The 20,222-nt window shown below is 39.0% G+C and overlaps 1 protein-coding gene across 4 annotated transcripts in view; it reads right to left on the reverse strand.

The window, feature by feature from the left end:
- The window catches only part of ncoa1 (nuclear receptor coactivator 1), a 77,509-nt gene that overhangs the window by 40,431 nt on the left and 16,856 nt on the right, over window positions 1-20,222 (reverse strand). For 3 of the 4 annotated variants that reach the window (XM_082148163.1, XM_082148164.1, XM_082148165.1), the window contains one exon: window positions 5,093-5,198. In XM_082148163.1, coding sequence (XP_082004289.1) covers window positions 5,093-5,190 — 98 coding nt within the window. In that variant the 5' untranslated portion in view covers window positions 5,191-5,198. Of the gene's footprint in view, window positions 1-5,092; window positions 5,199-7,888; window positions 8,453-8,503; window positions 8,575-8,810; window positions 9,641-20,222 lie in introns of those variants that run through there. The other variant, XM_082148162.1, reaches the window with a different exon arrangement.

The following is a 20,222-nucleotide window of genomic DNA, read 5'->3' on the forward strand; positions in this document are numbered from 1 at the left end:
TAAGCGAACTTCCCAAAAAAGCTCGCTGTGGCTGATAAACACCTTCGAACTACCATTGGTCCGTGGAGATTACATAATAGATGGGTGTGCTCTGAGGCTCTGCCTTTTTGAGAGGAAAGCGCAGCAGACATTTACATATTCATTTAAATGTCGCTCTTAGCAGTGTAGGCGTCATCGGGATGTTCCCTAACAGTATACCGCTGCTTCAATCGCACATTTCAAACAAAGCGAAGAACGAAAAAGAACAGGCGTGACTATATCGGGGCCTTAACTCTGAATAATAACATCAAAATAACATATAGTAACAAGCATTTATTTATTTATTTTTATTATATATTTATATAATTCTAGAGATTTATATAATTCTTTCTCTTTTGTTTTTTGATTAACATGACAGACAACAGCAGGAATAGTAGACTGCTGTCACTTTAAGAGTTTATGCATGGATTCAATATACTGTTACACAACTTTCATTATCTTTCACAAATAATTAGGTTCCAAAACTGACTTTCTTTAAAGTGGTCATATAATGGTACATGCACTTTTACAAGTTGATTGTACTGAAATGTGTGTTGGCAGTGCCTGTACACAACCATCATAAAATGATAGAAATCCATCCAGTGTTTTTAAAAAAAAATCTTCTTATACGTTTCCCCCCCCATCTCAAATCAAGCTGTTCGATATTGTGACGTCACAAAATCGACGCCCCTCCCACAATTGCTGATTGACAGGAGCGTTTCAACCAGTGGCGGAACTAGAGTTTTATACATGGGGTGGCCAGGGGGTGGCCACTGCTACTTTCGGGGGTACACAATACACACACACACACACAGTGGAAAAGCTTGTGGAAGGAATTGGGTCACTCTGTTTGTGTCTATAAGTGTTGAACATCCAAAATATTTGCAGAATATGCAACCAAGCACCAAGGAGATAAGATACCGCATGTGTCTGTTTTTTTTATTTGATATAGCAGGCATCAAGCAGACATGTCCTTGAATTATTATTTTTTAATTATTGCCCATCAATATAAAATCTTATCCTTATCCTAGATTTAATACAACATAATTCTTTCTTTATAATAATTTATAATAATTCTTTCTAATTATAATTATTTAATTTACAATTCTTTTTTTGTGTTCATTTTTGGGTGAACTATCCTTTTAATCTGGCAAAATCATCTCAACTTAAATTCCTGAATTGGGTATGTGATTGACTGCCTGTGTCTGGTAGATGCTCTGACCTGTTGCTGGTTCTGAAGTCTGACCACACTGACTCTGACTAGCCAGTGGTGATGTAAGGGCTGGGGTCTGTTTGCACCTGATCAGCCTGTTAGTCCAGTCATTTTAAGACAAAATGGGGGTCAACCTTGAACAGATTGCAACAGAAGCAAACTCAACTGATTTTGTATCCTCAATATGTCCTGAGTAAGGGAAAAAAAAGGTCCAGAAGAATCCCATTAGGGGAAAGTTTAGAAAAAGACCCAAATATAGCCTATTCATACGCCTATTCATTCTTTCTCACACGTGAATGGGGTAAACATTTTAACCTTTAGATATCACCATGAAAATTACTGAGTTGATTACTTACATCAAGACAAACAAAAAATGTATTCCAAGTTTTTTTTAAATTGTTTGTTAACATGGACAAACGATGCATAATCTAATTATGTATGTGCTAATTAGCATAAATACCACAACAGATCTAAACATTGGGTCTAGCCAGGTGAACATGTCTTGTTGAATCTTGTTGACATATAACAGTAAAAGACTAAATGTTAAGGTCTGAATGGAACCCATTTAGACTACCCATGAGCATTAATACATAGAGGCAGGAAGAAGTCCTTTAGAAACCAGCCTTTATTAATTATTAAGAGAAAGGGTTTGGGGCTGGGTCCGTGGGACTGTTTCTGGGGGACGAGTCTGAGGGAAGAACAGGAGACAATGGTAAGGAGAATGCAGAAGACAAAAGGTAGGTAAAATAAAAAGTGAATCCCCAGAAACAGTTTTCGAAACTTTCCCCTAATGGGATTCTTCGGGACTTTTTTTTTCCTTACTCAGAACATAATGAGGATACAAAATTATTTGAGTTTGCTTCTGTTGCAATTTGTTCAACCTTTTTTCATAAAATGACTGGACTATGTTTGTGCTTATTTAAAAATAACTCTGATATCTCTCCCTTTCTTTTCATGTTTAATTGACCCTGTTCAAAAATATGACAAATTTAAAATATGATTCCAATCATATTCATATTCTAATCATCATCCAATTACCAACATTTTTATCTTAACTCTTTCTCGCCAGTATAAAATAAAATGGTGTTTTTGGTCAATTTCACAATTTCATGGCACCCCAGAATATTTTGTTGTATGAATATCTGAACATACCAAAAGAAAGAACAGACCCTGTGCTTTAAAACAAAAAAATAATGTTTTATTCTAGCTTCGTGCGTCTTTTTTTATCAACACTTTTTTTTTACAGTTTCATAAAAAGCAACATGAGCAAAAAGCTGAGAAAATCGCATTTTTATCAAAGACTACATCTAGATCAGATTCATAATGATGATCAAAACACAGTAGATCGAGTCCATCAACACCCTACACCCATAAAGCTTCATAGTCCTATAGTGATCGCATTATGATATCGCTTGTTTCTGCTCTTCTGTGCCTGCGTTTTGATCTCCTATCCTCACGTTAGCTAACAGTTAGAACATTTGTATACTGTAACGTACACCCGGCAAGGTACTGTATATGCGTGTATTAGGCCTAATGTAGGCTATTCGGAGAAAACCACCCTGATGCTAAACCTTAAAAACGTACTTCAAATATGATGTTTTCTTTTTCGGTTAAGTTCGGTATCTTGCAACCATCTCTCGTCCTCTGCTCGTCCGTTTGAAAACTGCGCGCGCGCCGCGCTGCCGGCGAACGTAATTATTATTTATTTTTTTAAATCAGCATCAGCAACTGCCAGTAGCAAATAAAATTTTGGGGTGGCACCCGGGGTGGCCAATCGCATGTCAGGGGCGGCCAGTGGACCCCCCTCTGGCTCCGCCACTGGTTTCAACACAGACCCGCCCTTGCTCGTGAGCGAGCTGTCAATCATAGCCCGCGCGGACCGGCGCGGTCATTGTTGATAGCTGGAGCACTGTCTGTCTATGAGCAGAATGGCGGTGTTCTGTTCTTGGGTGTAATAACGAACACAGGTAGGTAGGTAGGTAGGTTCTTTATTGATCCTTTAACAGGAAATTACAGTGTCACAGCAGCTTCATGACAGACATAACACCACATATTAGTTCAGTTTTATCCTGACCTATTAAGTTAAAAAAATATATATAACAGACTACTATAGCAAACTATGCATAAAAGAGACAAAGGTTATTTTTGTGCGTATTTTTCACAGCAGTCATATTGATGTTCCTAAATCCGAACCGCTGAAGACGCAGTGGCTGAGTTTTTTTTCGAAGGGAATATTACTCACGATCAACGTCAATGCTTTCATGTTTGTGCGAATCATTTCACACACCAGACTGCTTTATAAACGAGGTCAGTATAAAGCTGGTTTTGCTAAGAAGCTGCTCCTGAAAAAAGGATCGTTACCAACTATTCGTGTTCCTGCTGCACCTCCAGGAGAACTGAAGTGAGTGTAACGTTTTATTAACCTTTATATTAATATTTATATTAATCTTTGCAAATCGCTTGCACGCTTCACGATGAATGCGGCTGTTTACACTCAGGGTACATTACGGCATGTTTTCTATGTACGACGTTCTCAATATAATTCATAATCCCACGTTTATAATGAACAACGCGTTATGGTTATTGTGTTATTATTACAAACGGTGTCCGCACAGAACAGAGGGGCGGGGTGAGCAAAGCTCATTATCATTTAAAGACACATGCACTCAAACAGCGTGCTGAAAACAGAGCTGTTTTTGACCAGGTAAAATTAGTATTTTTTTACAATACTAATGAGAATTTTTAATTAAAGTATATTACAAACTTTTAAATTAGAACCTAAAGAATCATATTAGCTTGTACGAAAATGGCATTATATGACCCCTTTAACTGAATTCTCGCTAAGACGGGTATTTCGACATCATTTTGTGTGTATTTGACCGTTTAAGCGCAGTAAGCCACTCATTTTGGCTCAGTCATCTAGGCCAGGGAAATAAATAATTAAGAATAAACAAACAAACATACATCTGCCTGGTTCATAACAAATCAAAATAACATGGATCATCTGCTTAGTAGAAATTAGTAATTAATTCATGCTCATTTCAATACACAAATCTTAAAGGGACTAACAATCAGCTCTCCCTTGCTCCAGAATGACCAATGGCTGGCGTATGTATGCAAGGATGGAGGAAAGTGCTTTTCTGTTTGAGGTTGTGCTGCTTCTGAGTGAATGTACGTGCGAATGACTTTCAAGTGTGAGCGCATGATACCATGTGTGTGTGGGAGAAGACAGCAAAGAAAGTAGGTCAGCGGCTTGCGAAGGTAGTGCGCAGGCGCGCTGCATACACAGGTCAGGGCGCTGTGTGGGGTTGCTGTAGAAACAGGCAGTTACATCAGCCCCACCAAGGCCCTATGGAAGAGTATCACTCAGCCAGAAAGACCTGTTCTCCTCCAACCAACCCTAACACAAGGATACCTTCAACAACAATAACAACAAAAAAACTCGCTGGCCAGCTATGTTACACCTAAAAACAACCCACTGTTGGACCTATCATGCATCGCTCATGACAGAGCTGTTGTGTTTACAGGGACTGGGGTTTGAATCCAGTCTGGGCTATGTCCTGATCACATTCCCCATCACACTGACCTTTATAACACTGGGGGGGGGGGGTCTTTAATAAAACTAAAAAGAACATACAAATAAACATAATTTTTTTTTTTTTACACTTTAAACAAACACAATTGTTAAAGTAGACCCTTTTCTCCTATTCAACATTTGCTGCACTTCCTCAGACACACCTTGACGCCATTGTCAGCAGCCTGCATGTATAGCATTGTATTACATGAATAACATAATTGCTAAGATCTTATAAAATACTCACTAGTAATGTGAACTGAAAGAAATATGATCTCATACTTCACCTGGGACCAGAGGTATCACATGGAGAGCCCTTCCTCTTCCGTGACTCTGGGGTGTTGGGGTCAAGGGCATTTTCTCCTGCAGCACTCATTTTGAGCATTTGCACACCTGCAAAACAGGGTAGTCACAGGTCAGCCCACAGTCAAGCTTGAAGGAACCATTCTACTAACTAAACACAAAGCAGGACAATAAAGTTAAGTCATCCAATGGAGTAAACAACAGAAAAAGTTGGTAATGGTAGTTTTGATTGTTGAATTCACTAGGGCTGTACTGTCCCAGTCGATTAGTCGATTAATTGGTCGATACGTTCTGGTTCGACCAAAATTCTGATTGGTCGATTTTTTGCCGCGTTCATTTCATCAGTTTTGCCGCGTTTATTTCATCAGTTTTGCCGCGCTGAGGCGCGCTCATTTCATCAGGTGGAAAGCACTAACTGCTAATGGGGGTGTTTTCAGAGTACCCTTGTTTCACTGTAACAGTCTGTCTTCAGAACACCCCCCTTGTTTTCACCTTTTTTGGATTAGCCCAACCCAAGAGAGAGCGATAACTATATAAGGTTTGATGCTGAATATTATTTATTTAATTGTGAGAGCGTTTAATAGTCAGTCCTCTTCTAACATGTCAACAACAAAGAAATCGACAGTGTGGCAGCATTTTGTTAAAATTGATAACAGGAAAAAGGTCGAATGCAAAGTTTGCAAGCAACAGTTTTCCACAGCTCGACGACAAACATGACATATCATCTAAAAGTGGTAAGCTCACTTGTCTGCGTTAGCTTGCCCTGTCTGTTTTGAGTAGGCTATATGAACTAGTGTTGCACGGTGTACCGATACTTCAAAAGTATCGCGATACTCGGAAATTAAAAACGTCACGATACCTAAATGTATCAGTATCGATACTTAAATTTTTTTTTTGAAAAAACGCCTCCCTATGGACGTCTGTGTTTTTTTCCTGACGCACGCAGCAAAGAACCTGCCGCTGTCAGTGTCATGTGACAAAACACTACAGCGAGATGGCTGCATGTGCGAGCACAAGTGGTCCACGACTCGTAGAAAAAGATGACGCGAGGAGTGACATATGGAAGTACGTTGCCTACCTTGCTCTGTTGCACGGTGCACCGATACTTCAAAAGTAAATAGGAAATGAAAAACGTCACGATTCCTTAATTTATTAGTATCATACTTCTAAGAATGACCACGTTCCAGATTTGTAAGGCCGGCGACACACTGTCTGCGTGTCGTGTCCGTTTTTATTTCGGCTCCCATGTTAACTGCCTGCGTGACACGCGTCTGGGCGCAGCTCGAGACGCGCGGAAAACGTGTATGCTATAAATAGAACCGACGCCTATTTTTCACGCGACACGCAAGCCTGTTGGAAGCGTTTCCAGGCAAAATAGAATAGGAAAAGATGTTTCTATGTCATTTTGACACGAATACATATTAATAAATGACATTTTGATGTTTGAAAGTTTTGACATAAATACAATATAAATGTAATTTAAAAAAATATTATCGATTTTCAAATATTGCACCTCTCAATACAGAACGAATTATTCTGTAGCCTATTGTTGTCTTTGCTGCTATATATTTATGTTTAACATGAAGTATAGGCCTTCCACAACTCTCTCCCCACATGTCAAATATATCACCAATGAGGCTTATCATATGTTAAACATTGTTTAATATAATCGCTGTTCATATTTTTATTCAAAGTTCAGAATCAAGATAAAGCTCTTATGTTTCTTATGGTAAATGAGATAATGCTGCTAAATTTATCTCTTTTTTTCCTTGAATGTCATTGCTCTAATTTATTTTTTATATTTCATATTTCATATTTTGTTCAAATGTTTAATATATCTGCTGTTCATATGTTCATTTATTAGTGTGTTATATGATTAGAATGTTGTCCCGGTTTTAAAATAAAGCACAGCAGTGATATTTGAGAGTGTTTCTCCCTTTTCAGGAAAAGTATCGAAAAAGTATCGAAATCGCAATACTTGACTTGGTATCGGTATCGAAACAATAATTTTGGTATCGTGACAACACTAATATGAACATATCAGAATTTGCATATTTCAATGTTTTAGTGTGATAACCTAACTTTTGTATTTTTTATTTGGAGCCTAATGCGCAATTGCACTGTTGGTTGTGTTAGTTTTGAGCCTAGGATGCTTTATTTTTCAGTTATGAACTATTTCGTTTCTGCTCTTGATCTGGTTTGTTTAATAAATATTCTTTTTTTATTAAAGTGGACGTGCCTTTTGTGTTTATTAAGAGTAAAAGCTCTAAGTTAATAGTCTATTCGTGTCTCAGCTGCGAAGCTGAGCTCATGTTCAGCCTCGCTCGGTGCGAGGACATGCACGGTGAAATGATAGTGTCTGACAGTTATAACTTATTATTATAATATATGACAAAAATAATTGTCTAAATTATGTTGCATATTCCTCAACAGTTCTTGTGATGATATAACTAGTTGACAACATAGCACTATTTTCGGAAATCATAAGCTATTGCGCAGGTGCACGTGATGCAACGCTGTCAGAGCCGACAGACTCGAGTGTCAGTGCAAAATATTTAGGTCAAAAACGATTTAATACACTGCAAATAGCCTACTAGTTTTTTATGTTTATTTATAATTCATTTAGGCGGACAACAAGGCTACCAAGTACTGCGCACAGTGCGCATCTAATTAATTTAACGTTTTTTTTTGTTTGTTTTTTTTCTGTCATTTTTTGTCGAAAATTTCAGGACTTCAGTCGACCAAGATTTTCTTTGGTTGAGTACAGCCCTAGAATTCACCTGATTTCATAATATCATCTAGAACTACAAAATAATAGTGGCAAAAGGATGCCATGCCAGGCACCACTTCAGACCAACAGGTTCTGGAAAACCAGCAAAAATACAAGTCTGACCACTTCTGAAACAGGTCCCTTTTTACTGTAAACGCCATGATAGGCAACATATCTCAACCGGATTGAGCGTGACAGTCAGATGACTCCATATCAGGCACAGTCTGAAGTGACAGCTCATTCCTGCAAGCAGTACACATAATCAATGGCTCCTTGCAGGGGAATCGTAAATCTGCTGTGAAAGGGCTTGCAAACTGAAAGCCTTGTTTGATCTGTGGCGCTGTCCACCCAGCACTACGATCTAACTCTTGCTGTTAGAAGGAACCGCTGAAAATCCCATTTGTGAGGATACTGCGTGCATATAACCACTATTATGTGACACTGGGAAGAATCCACAGCCAAAGATGGCCATTCTGCCAATGAAGACCCTTTCAATTGGGTTTTGGGGTTTTTTCTCGCATAATCTCATGGACGTTTTCTGCTGTTACATTTCTGCTTTAACTTCTATACTACTCTGGTTACTCTACTGTTCGGTATAGTGGTAGAGACCACTCGAGTTAGAGACTCGGACTCGAGTCGCATTTTAATAGACTTAAGACTCGACTCGGATTCGACCCGAAATTACTTCAGACTTGACTCGGACACGACCAAAGGACTCGTGAATATTTTAAAAACTACTCAGTCTTTAATCCTTAACTTTTGATATAATAAAAAAAGAATTTGTGTTTTATTTGAATAGTTTTATAATTTCTGCGTCATATATATTTCCCTACGTGTAGCAGTATTTCGGACCCTTATCATAGAATTTTATTACGCATGTCTGTATATTGCGCTTAAACTCCGAAATGTCATAATGAATGTTCCATGATAACCGTGCCGTATGTGCTTTCATTTGGGTTTATTAACATGTCAAATCGACTAGATGCAAGGAATGTGGGAAAATAATTAAAGACACCAGAATGACAACATCAAATTTTATGAGATTTTTTGCATCTACAAAATAGTCACATTATTATACTGTGGTGTATGTATCTGCATGGCTCCTTTGGATTGCAAGCCTGTTAAAACATTAACAAATAAAATCTAGTCTTTAAAGGTCCTATGACATGCTGCTTTTTGGATGCTTTTATATAGGCCTTAAGGCCAATTTATACTTCTGCGTCGGGTGCGCGTAGAAGGTACGGCGTAGCATACGCATTGACGTGTACCATACGTCGTACCCTTCGCCGTACCCTGACGCGCACCTCCTCAAAAATGTAACTACGCGTCGCGGCGACGCGGACCGCAAGATCTGTGATTGGTCGGCTGGATAGCATCACGTTTCCACCTACGCATTTCCGGAATGATCTTCTGCACTCTGTACCGCCCGCCCGCCATTTTTAAATTCCGAAGATCAGTGAAGAGCCATGGAAATAGACCAAGTGACCGAGAGATTGCTTGAAGAAGTGCGGAAATACAGCCATCTGTATGACTCCTTCAGTCGCCATTGCTCGTAGAAACCTAAACTCAAAACAGCCGCGAGGAATGTAAACACAGTGGAACATTAAAACCCACCCGCGCCAACTAGCGTTTCGGCGGTGTAACTGCAGAGCAACACAGACATTCGCAGAAGTATAAATGCTCACGACGGCGTCGCCTACGTGCGTAGCCTACGACGTACACTACGGCGTACACTCGACGCAGAAGTATAAATTGGCCTTTAGTGGTCCCCTAATACTGTATCTGAAGTCTCTTTCCCGAAATTCAGCCTTGGTGCCTCAGTTATTATCATGTAGCTAACGCTAGCCTACGTTGTTGGGTTTTCATGTTGCTCTGATATGCTATCGTTCTAAAGCTGTATTCTTCAGAGGCTCGGATGAAGGAACTAAAAAAGACTTTTGTGTTCATTTGTACATCCAAACACTGAGCAACTGCAATGCTTCGCTCGTTTGCAAGCCATGATGTCTCTCAAGGAAAAACCTATTTCGCGCTTGCACGGTCATAGCTCATTTTCTCATGGGCGGGCCAAATTCTCTGGGCGGGCAAAGCAGAGAAAGGGGAGGTAACCTTTCCCCGTATGACGACATATAGGGAAGATTCCAGATTGGCCCATCTGAGCTTTCATTTTCTCAAAGGCGGAGCAGGATACTCAGGGCTTGCTTTACACCTATTGCCATTTCTAGCCACTGGGGGACCATAGGCAGGCTAGGGGAACTCATATTAATGTTAAAAGACCTCATAAAGTGACATTTTCATGCCATGGGACCTTTAAACCTATCGGACTATGTTTTACTTTTATTGATCTTTTCGAAGTAGGCTTTATGCAGCTTTTTTCTCTCTTAATGTATGTCTATAAGAGAGAAGAGATAGAAGGATGTTAATCCATTTATTAGGCCTTTATTATTACTTAATAATAGGCCTGTTTATTATTACTTAAAGCGCATATCTTAACGTATCGCAATCAGCATGCGTACAGTTTTCTATTGACTTAAAACATTCCGAGGTCTTGTATTTTCAGATAATGACTGTCGTCAATAACAACATTGCTTTATAACAAACTGCTGTATAACAAACCGCGACTGGCTGGCGCCAATTTGCGTCAACTAGCGATTGTATTTAAAATAACTACCTGTCTTGTTGCCAGGACGATTGTTTTATACATTGTAATGGAGTAACAAAAGTAACAAGCTGGATTTACATTATCCCTTAAATCTTAGGACCTTTATTACAAACAAAACAGATAATAGAAAGATCATATATTTAGTCTATATAATACAAACAATTATTTTTTTTCCTTTTTTTGTGACAGGACAGTAGAGAAATGACAGGAAACGAGGTGGGAGAGAGACGGGGTATGGGATCGGGAAAGGTCCACGAGCCGGGACTCGAACTCGGGCCGCCCGAGCGCAAAGGCGCTACATGTCGGCGCACTGACCACGAGGCCATTGGCGCTGACAACAATATGATTTTTGAGTATGAGAACTTTTTTTTGTGCAAGGCATAAGACTCGACTCGGACTCGTGACAAAAGACTTCAGACTTGACTCAGACTCCAGATGAAAGAATTGTGAACATCTCAGAGTGGTACTGCTAATATTGTTGGCTTGTGTTTTTCCTCGTTTTTGAAAGTCGGATCGGATAAATACATAGAAAAGCATTCAATTATAATGAAAATCAAGCTTTCTGAAGACAATAGCCCCTTTTACACATACAGTGTTTGCTGGTAACAGGATAAAAATAAAAATAAATCAGCTGGCAATTTTTGTGTGTAAGTAGTAACATTATCAGTAAATTATCATTATGATGCTATGTGTGAACAAAGCACAAGATTATTATACTGGGGATACTATACTGTCAAAAAGAACTGGCCTTCGGATGAGACGTTCAACTCGAGGTCCTGACTCTCTGTGGTGATAAAATATCCCAGGATGTCCTTCGAAAAAGAGTAGGGGTGTAACACTAGCATCCTGGCCAAATTTGCCCATTGGCCACTGTCCATCATCATGGCCTCCTAATCATCCCCATATTTACTGTTTATATATACTGCTTAGCTTCATCACTCTTGTCTCCTCTCCACCAATAAGCTGGTGTGTGGTGGGAGTTCTGGAGCACTATGGCTGCCGTGGATTCTGCATATTGGTGGTGGTTGAGGAGATTCCCCACTTCCATATCTAAAGCGCTTTGAGTACAGAGAAAAGCACTATATAAATCAGGGCCTGAATTTCATTTTGGAAAATGGGGGGGAAATCCCCCCTTAGGTGATTCTTATGGGGGGGGATTTTTAAATTGAGGGGGGAGTTTAGACCTTTTTTTATTTGTATTATTACATTTATCTCGCCTTGAAATGTATGCTCACTCATTGCATTTTTACAATGGGGTAATTTTGTTCTTAAGAATTTACACTACACAAGGAAGCTTGATTTCAATCTTTGAATTAAATTGAAAAAAGAGGCACAAATAAATACAATAGAATAAAGATACCAATAAAAAGTTTTTGCTTAGGTCTAACACTAGTATTCAGAAATACTACAGAGACTGAATAAAGTAATCAAATGTAAAATAACACTGGGTAGTATTTTAGTCCTGACTAAATTAAATACATAGGCTATTAATCCTGATTCCTTCAAATGAAAGCTATATTTTGTTGTTTTGACAACCAAATTAATGACAGACACATATGGCTGCTGTCCCTTTAAGAGCTATAGTGCACGGATCCTGTTTTCATTATACGGTCACGTGCGAAATATGCTTATTTAAGACATAACCGACTGTGTTTAGAGGATACTCACCAAGAGCGAAAATTGACATAATTTTGAGAGACGAGAGATAGAAGACGCAGCACCGCTGAATCACTCACGCTGTTTGTGAAATTGCGTCTCGCAGACAGTTTTAAAATGACTGATTTGATTTTATAATCTGTGTGGATTAATTTACCAATACAACCTACATGCTAAAGTGAATCAATGTTTGCGGGAATTTCCCGCATTATAAGTGGGAGACCTGCGGGAATGATTAAAATTATGCGCAATACCCGCAATCCCTCGCCGAAATTCAAGCCCTGTATATGCAACAAATTATTATTATTATTATTATTATTATTAATTACAAAGCCCTGTCAGATCAATCTGTCAGCTCTGCAGCTTTTTCTTGTTTTTCTATGTAAACACGGTAGGGCTGCAACAACTAATCGATAAAATCGATAATACCGGTAATCGATTATGAAAATCGTTGTCAACGAATGTCATTGTCGATTAGTTGGTCTGCTCACGTCAAGGGGAGCATTTACTGATGACGTCACTTTCATGACAACACAGTCACACGCGAAATGGCAGAGAGTACAGATCAACCGGCGGCAGAAAAAAAAGTTTGCGTCCCAAGTCATCTAAACTAAAGCATGGGAGCATTTTACATTAAATGCAGCAAATTTAGATTGTAACCTGCAAGTTATGCAACGCTGAGCTTGTGTGGCATGGAAGTACCACAGTGATGCACGAACACATGAAGCGGAAACACGTTGGTGTCACGGATGAAGGTGAAACATCAGCACGCTAAGCAAAAACTGTATATCCTCATTATATGAAGATGTGAAAATGGTATAGTCTAGTTTAATTCAATGCTACCGTGTAAACAGCTTTGTTTACTAACTTCGGGACAGTCACACTAGATGTATTTTGTCTCGAGCGTCAGGTTGCGCAATCAGTTCGCTCGCAACATAAGTGATGGATTAAAATAGCGCTACCGCAGAAATAGGTTAAATTAAATGGTGTTTACAAAGTGAAGCACTAAATATAAAGGCAGTTAATAACAGCAGCAGTAAAAGATTGTTTTTTAGTCACTGTAGGCAGTGGTTTTCAGCGAATGCTTGTGCACTAATGCATCATTTTTCCTGTCCTTTTAATCAAGCCTGTTAGCTTGCTGCGTACCTCCATCCCACTCTCTTTTTATTGCATTTGTCTACTATTAAGTTTTAATTGTTTTTCAAACGCGATCCACTGCGGCTCTACTACGTTCACATGCTTGTTTTCAGTCTTTCTATATTTAATTTATCAATATATCCTTATAATTCATTTAATTTAAAATAAAATTTAAATTATATATTTCACAAAATTAATGGAGAGGAAGTACCAGGAGGCATTCCCAAAAATTAAGAGTTCTATAAACACCACCAACAGCAGAATGGCTTTAACTACTGATATATGGACAAGTGTTGCCACTATGTCAAAATTAAAGAGTATATTAGTAAAACTCAATGTGTGGCTTTTGCACTTTTTAAAGTACACTTTTACACATAAATACCCCGATTTAGGGTTTTATTTAGTTATAATAAACAAAAAAACGTAATTAAATGGGAAAAAAACTTTTATCCGATTAATCGAAAAAAATAATCGTCCGATTAATCGATTATCAAAATAATCGTTAGTTGCAGCCCTAAAACACGGCTAGATGGACGTCTGACCGTTGACCCGCGTCTCATGCTCACCTTCTTTTCCATTTATCAGCGCTGCAGCTCTTTACTAGTAACTGTTATGCGCCTTGTGTTTTTAAGATCAAAAACACATTCAGTGTGATTATCCACTTTAAAAAGATGCTCCCCTGAAGATGCTTGCTTCCTCCAGCTGCTGCGCTGAATGCTACTAGATGGAACTCCTTGTTCAAGGCAATGGAAAGACTGCTGTCAATGTGTTTTCCAACCCTTTCTTAGGCACTAACTGTATTCCCAACTTATCATTGGTCAATTTGAGTTAATTACTCATCCAGCAATTTTTTGTTGAGTAAGATGAATATTTCTATAGTTTTATAAAACAGTGTTGTTGTTTTACAGGTTTAATCCAGATGAGCTTGCATTCCTCACAGAGTATGCTGCTGCCATGAGCCCAGTCGCCCAGGCAACCAACATCTTGCAAGCAGAAGCAAATGCCCAGATGGGGTAGCTACTTCCAACAATCAACCTGCCGACCGTCAAACGTGACCAGGTCAAGTTGCCATTGAAGTACTGCAAGCCTCTGGTGGATGCTTTACAGGTGGGAATAAAGAATCTTCCGATCTTAAGTTAATCGCAGCCGCGATTCTTCCAAAAAACTTGGACAAAGGATGATGCCACAATCTGAATGGGTATGAGACAACATGAGCAGGGATGCGCATGCTTGGTAAAAATAAATGATGCACAGCCGAAAACATGGAGGGAACAGAAGTGCTATTGAGTACCAATCATTTTTGGGACAGGGACATGTTTACTTACTGGAGTAGTATTTATCCAAGATAGCAATCATGATAAGTGTGTTCATTAATTATTATTTGCTAATAAGGGTGCAACGGATCACAGTTGATCCGTGATCCATAAGGACCAGGCCCCACGGTTCTGTACGCATGTGATTCGCGGATTAACTGCTAAATTTAACCATCATAGAGTGAAAGTTTATCATCTGGATGTGTTTTGTCTTGCCAATTTACACATTCAAATGATTTCAAACGCGAAAGAAGAGGCGAAAATATGGACTTGCGCACTGTTATCTGTGAACCTATATTTAATTTCTACAGTAAACAAATATTGTTATAGTGAAGAGAGCAATCAGGAGGAAAGTGATGATGTTGTATTAATCTTATTTGGGAAGGATCACATGGACTCCTTTACCTGCCTCAGCGGCCTGTGAAAGGCTATTCAGCATCACAGCCCAAGAAGTGCTAGACTGCATTATGCAGAGATGCAAGATATTTTGGAAGACAAAGTACAGTTTCCAAATCATTTGTGTGCTTGTTCGCAGGTGTTGTTTACCACACAGAATTTAGCAGAATTGTCATTTTGACTAAATCTTTGAATGAACAATCATGGAGTCTTCCAAAAATTCACATTAAACAGTATGAAGCAATTTGAAACTTGATTATTATGATTTTTATTTTTTACTGTTTACTTAAATTAAAAAATTAAAAAAAACATTAACATTTTGCCATTTCATTTTCACAAACTTTTTTTTTTTTTTTGCTCAAACTGTATTGTAAACAAAACCAGCAGACTGTCTGAATAAAGAATCACTCTCTACAGTAGGTGGCGCTTATGGAACAGCTTATAAAATCCTTTATACGGAGATAAAAGAAAATGCCATCAGAACTTTTCTGAAGACAGTCAGTTTCCCTTCAGATGTACATTCATATAAACCCCCACCCCAAATTCAATATTTACATTTTTCCACCTATATTTCAAACATCTTGAACAGTGAGCTCGCTGTGCTTGGTACAGTATTTTCTCTGCTGCCTCTCCTCTTTGCATCCGTCTTTAGCGTGTCCCGTTTCTGGCCTGCATGTGTTAACATCCTGTTTACAGACTTCATAATATTTCCACACACACGACAATTTGGGAAATGATTGCAATGCAGTTTGTGTGCAAGTCCGGTATAAAGATCGTCCAGAATAAAACGAAAAAACAGTTGCTGATTGTCTGTTTGGAGTAAAAACCGTCCGGTTCCGATTTAGGCCAGTCGACCAGTGCATCTCTACCTATTAGTAATAGCAACATTGTTTTTTTTTTTTTTTACCAAAGTCGTTTTCTGTTAAGATATCTGTACTTTTACTCAAGTTTGGCTTTTAAGTACTTCATCCACCACAGGCAAATGCACAATGTTCCCTAAAAGAATCAGGTGTCCTCAGTTGCAGAATGTAACCATAGAAACAGGACACATTCAAGCTTCACATTTAAAGGAATACCAAAGCATATGCAGCATTTTGTGATAGTGATGCATAGAAGCATACGTACCATTGAACAACATACCATTAAGGGTATTCAGAACCAACAGAGCCGTTTACTTGTCTACAAACAAAACTTAATAACAAAAGACTACAGTTCCCGTTGATACTAATATTGGGTATACAAATATATTGGGTATTAAGTATATTGGGTATGGATAAAAAGCATGTTATTCCAGCTAATAAGACTTCAATGATGATGAAAAGCAAGATCATAACTGCAATACAGAGAATGAAAATGCCTGGCTGAGGCTGATCTGAGCCCAGGTTAACAGCACTTAAATGGAAAGACCACACTTAAGACAGCACACCAGATTAAAACACCAGATGTTAACTCGTGATGTTCAAATAAATGACCCACATTAAAAGAAATGCAAGCTAAAGAAGCTGATGGATAGATTTTAAATTTCACATGATGGCACCAGATTTTCCCTGGAGCATCTTGAGCTTTAAGGCTTAGCTCAAGTATCTCAATAGCTGAACGAACCTATAACCCTTTTGGTTCAGATGTTTACCCACTAGGTAACACCACCCAATAATTTGGTGCCTCAACAGCATGATTTAATGCTAACCTCGGACAGCAAACTAAGACTGAACTCCAAAGTAATTCCTGCTCTATCAGTAATCTGGAACTTTGTCAATCCCTTCAGTTTGAAGAGGATCATTCGCCATATCTTGTGTTCTGTTTCTCCACTCGGGGAGGCCGCCACCCAGACCAGCGCTGGCTCCTCAGGCATAGTGCGCTTTGATCTGCAAGGCCTGAACAGGCTGCTATTGTGGGTCTGTTGAAAACCTCCAGTGGCCCCTAATCCCTGGCAGCTCCATTTCCAGCAAATTTGCCTTAAACAGGCCCATTTAAATTGAAAAAAATAAAATAAAATAAAAATCCAAGACATTTAAACACTTGAACCTGAAAATTGCCTTTATAGTAGAAAGAGACAGCAATTTTCTTGCATCACAACTTCACAAGCTTTAGCAAATTTCTCATTTCAAAATGTTAAAGGTGCTCTAAGTGATGTCACGCGTTTTTTAGGCCAAAACATTTTTTGTCACATACAGCAAACATCTCCTCACTATCCGCTAGCTGCCTGTCCCCTGAACACACTGTAAAAAAACCCGGTCTCTCTAGACACCACAGGCTCCACAAACGGCAACAAAAACAAACTGGGCTCACCCGCACCACGAAACACAACAAACAGTGCTCCAGCCAATCACCGACAAGAAGTATTTGAGGGGTGTGGTTTGGGGGTTAGTGCGCGTGGACATGAAGGGGGTGTGGAGACGAGAGAGAAGCATGAAGAGCGAAGTTTCGAATTATGGCCGACACACGACTAAAGAGACGACGTTCCGATGAACAAATTGTAAAGAAGAGGGACAAGGATAAGGAATGCGCGAAGTCCCGAATTTACATCGGAAAAACCCTCGAAATGTGGCGAGAACTCCGCCGGCAGAAGGGCTTCCAATCAGACATTCAGTTGCTCTGTTTTTGCAGAACAGGTAAATCCATTTTTCTTTCTAAATTGACGTTCATGTTCGCCAAACCAACACAAGGATGTAATTAGCTAGAACTATGCAGTCAGCGTTAGCTTTGGTGAATACAACATATATGTTTCAGCTAGCGATCAATCTCTATTATAAATGGTCAAGCAAATTCACAGTAGGGCGACAATTTGTGTGAATGATTGTTGTTAAAGCGCATATCTTAACGTATCGCATATACGCAAACAAACACTGTTTGTTATGGATTTGAATGTTCATTTATAGGCTATTGACAACTTTGACTAAATTTGTTTACGCCGCCGCCGTTGTTTATGCTCACTGGGAAACGCGAAGCTAACGTTATCTTGCTATTATTGCGTGCTTGTATGGGAGCTATAGTTATAACCTCAGGTGGCGAAACGATTTTAAGACAATGTTTCTCTTTTTCTGCATTCTGTTCTGCAATATATAAAAGCATTTATCTAACTTGGTGACATTACACATTGAATGAAGTATCAGTAAAACTTAACTTTGTTTTTAGTGACTACTTTGACTTTCCTTTATGCCGGAGGGGAGGGGAGGAGGGAGGAGACGGGATGAGGAGGAGGGAGGGTCTAGCTAGCCTCCGTTTTGTTTGACAACAATTCGAATGTCAACACTCCCGGCATCACTTAGAGCACCTTTAATCACTGCTGAAGGATCTTCTGAAAATAATAAAACAATCTATACCATTATAAATCCCTAATTCACACATTTGAGAATTCTTTAAGAAGGTTTGGAAGAAGTAAATGCACCTTTGAGTTTACTACCCCATATTTTGAGGCACTCAAGCTTTCACTTCATTGCTCTGGAGAATGTGAAACATGATCATGCATGTGAATGAGCAAAATTGTTCAGAAATTAGGCTAGATCCTTAAGAAAATCCACCAGGACATAATGACTCCCGTGCATGTGCGGCCCTTACTGTTATTATCAACAGCTTGCCCCAATGTGCTCATTGTTCAGCCCTGCTCAAGTGCTGAGAAAAACCAACCCACACTGGTAATGAAGATCCCTGTGCTTAGACTTGAGAATAACCAGTCGCACTGCTCATATTGCACGAGTTAACCACATCAGCTGAAGCTAACGTCAAAAGAAATAGATGCGTGACCTGTGCAAAAACATTTGCAGAACCGTAGTAATAGCCTGGGACACAGATATTTACCTTGAATTACCTGAAACATGTTTTGGATGGTTTACAGCACATTTTTTTTAATTTCCAGTTCGTTAAGATAATGGAAAGTCAAATCATCTTTAACAGCACACCGTTTGTGTGGCCTAATCTTCCAGAGGATTGATATTTCTATTTAATCAATGCATGTATGTTCACATTGACATCATTTTTACACCTCTGCACTGTACTTTAAGAAGAAAAATATTTTGAGAAGTTAGTCTTTCTCTTACCGTCTGCTGTTTGCTGAAGCTCATATTTCTTGCTAGATAAGAAATATTTGGCAAAGTCCAATCAAGATTTCAAATTCCCTCACCAAATGCATTGGATAAAATGCTTTAACTGCAAAGCTGTATTACAGAACTTGATGGACAGTTATAAATCTTGTCTATAGGTCAGCTTGATCCTGTTTATAAACTCTGAGTCATCAGTCTTTGGTTGAGAAAGTTTGCATGTAAGCTGATGCTTCCATCTTATATCTGCTAAGTTGTGGGGCTATTTAATGGAGCTATAATTAAATATCTGTGAAAGTAGTGGATAAAAGCACACTGTAGCCTATTTTTTTTTTTTTTTGCCAAGAGGCACTGCCATCATGTGACTGTCTAAATAAACTTTCTTTTCATACACATCTAACATCTTTGCATTTCCTGTCAGTAGAATATCATGAGTATATTGAGACTTCATCTTAAGTATGAAGAGACCCATTATCACAAGGGTTTACCCAGATACTTTGATAAACTTGAAGGTCTATTGATTTATCAATAGAAGCATATACATACAAAACTCAAAAACACACACAAAACAGGTAACACTGTGATACCAGAAATAACCAAAACATGTGTTCATCCGCCACCACTGAAGACCATTGTTGACCCAGGAAAAACCCAGAAAAACAAACTATTTAACCCTAATTTGACATAAATCGTATCCTATTTAACACTGATGAAATATCCTAAAGATCACAATGTGAGGAACACTTCAAAAGAGACATAACTGTAGGATCTCACCCTTTCTACAAGTACAAAAACAAAAATCCTCATAACCATCCTCACGACATCCACAATAACATTTTAATCTGTGCTCACTTTGGTCACTCACTCTCCATGTTAATGTGTACATTCTCCTCACACTTCCTTGAGCACACAAACAAACTATGAAACTCTGGGAGGCCTGCAGTCCCCTCACATGCTCGGCACACACACTCTCCCACGCGTATGTGCACGCACGCACGCGGGCACGCACGCACACACACACACACACACACACACACACACACACAGAGAGTATGCCTAAAGGTAAACAACCTGCTTATGGAAGAAAAAAAAACAGTGGGAGGGATTTTCCTTTTTGCTCTCTCTTTTTCTCGCTCACTCACGCAC

The sequence above is a fragment of the Leuciscus leuciscus genome (genome assembly GCF_965113295.1).
Source record: "Leuciscus leuciscus genome assembly, chromosome: 19".
NCBI classification, from domain to species: Eukaryota; Metazoa; Chordata; class Actinopteri; order Cypriniformes; family Leuciscidae; genus Leuciscus; species Leuciscus leuciscus.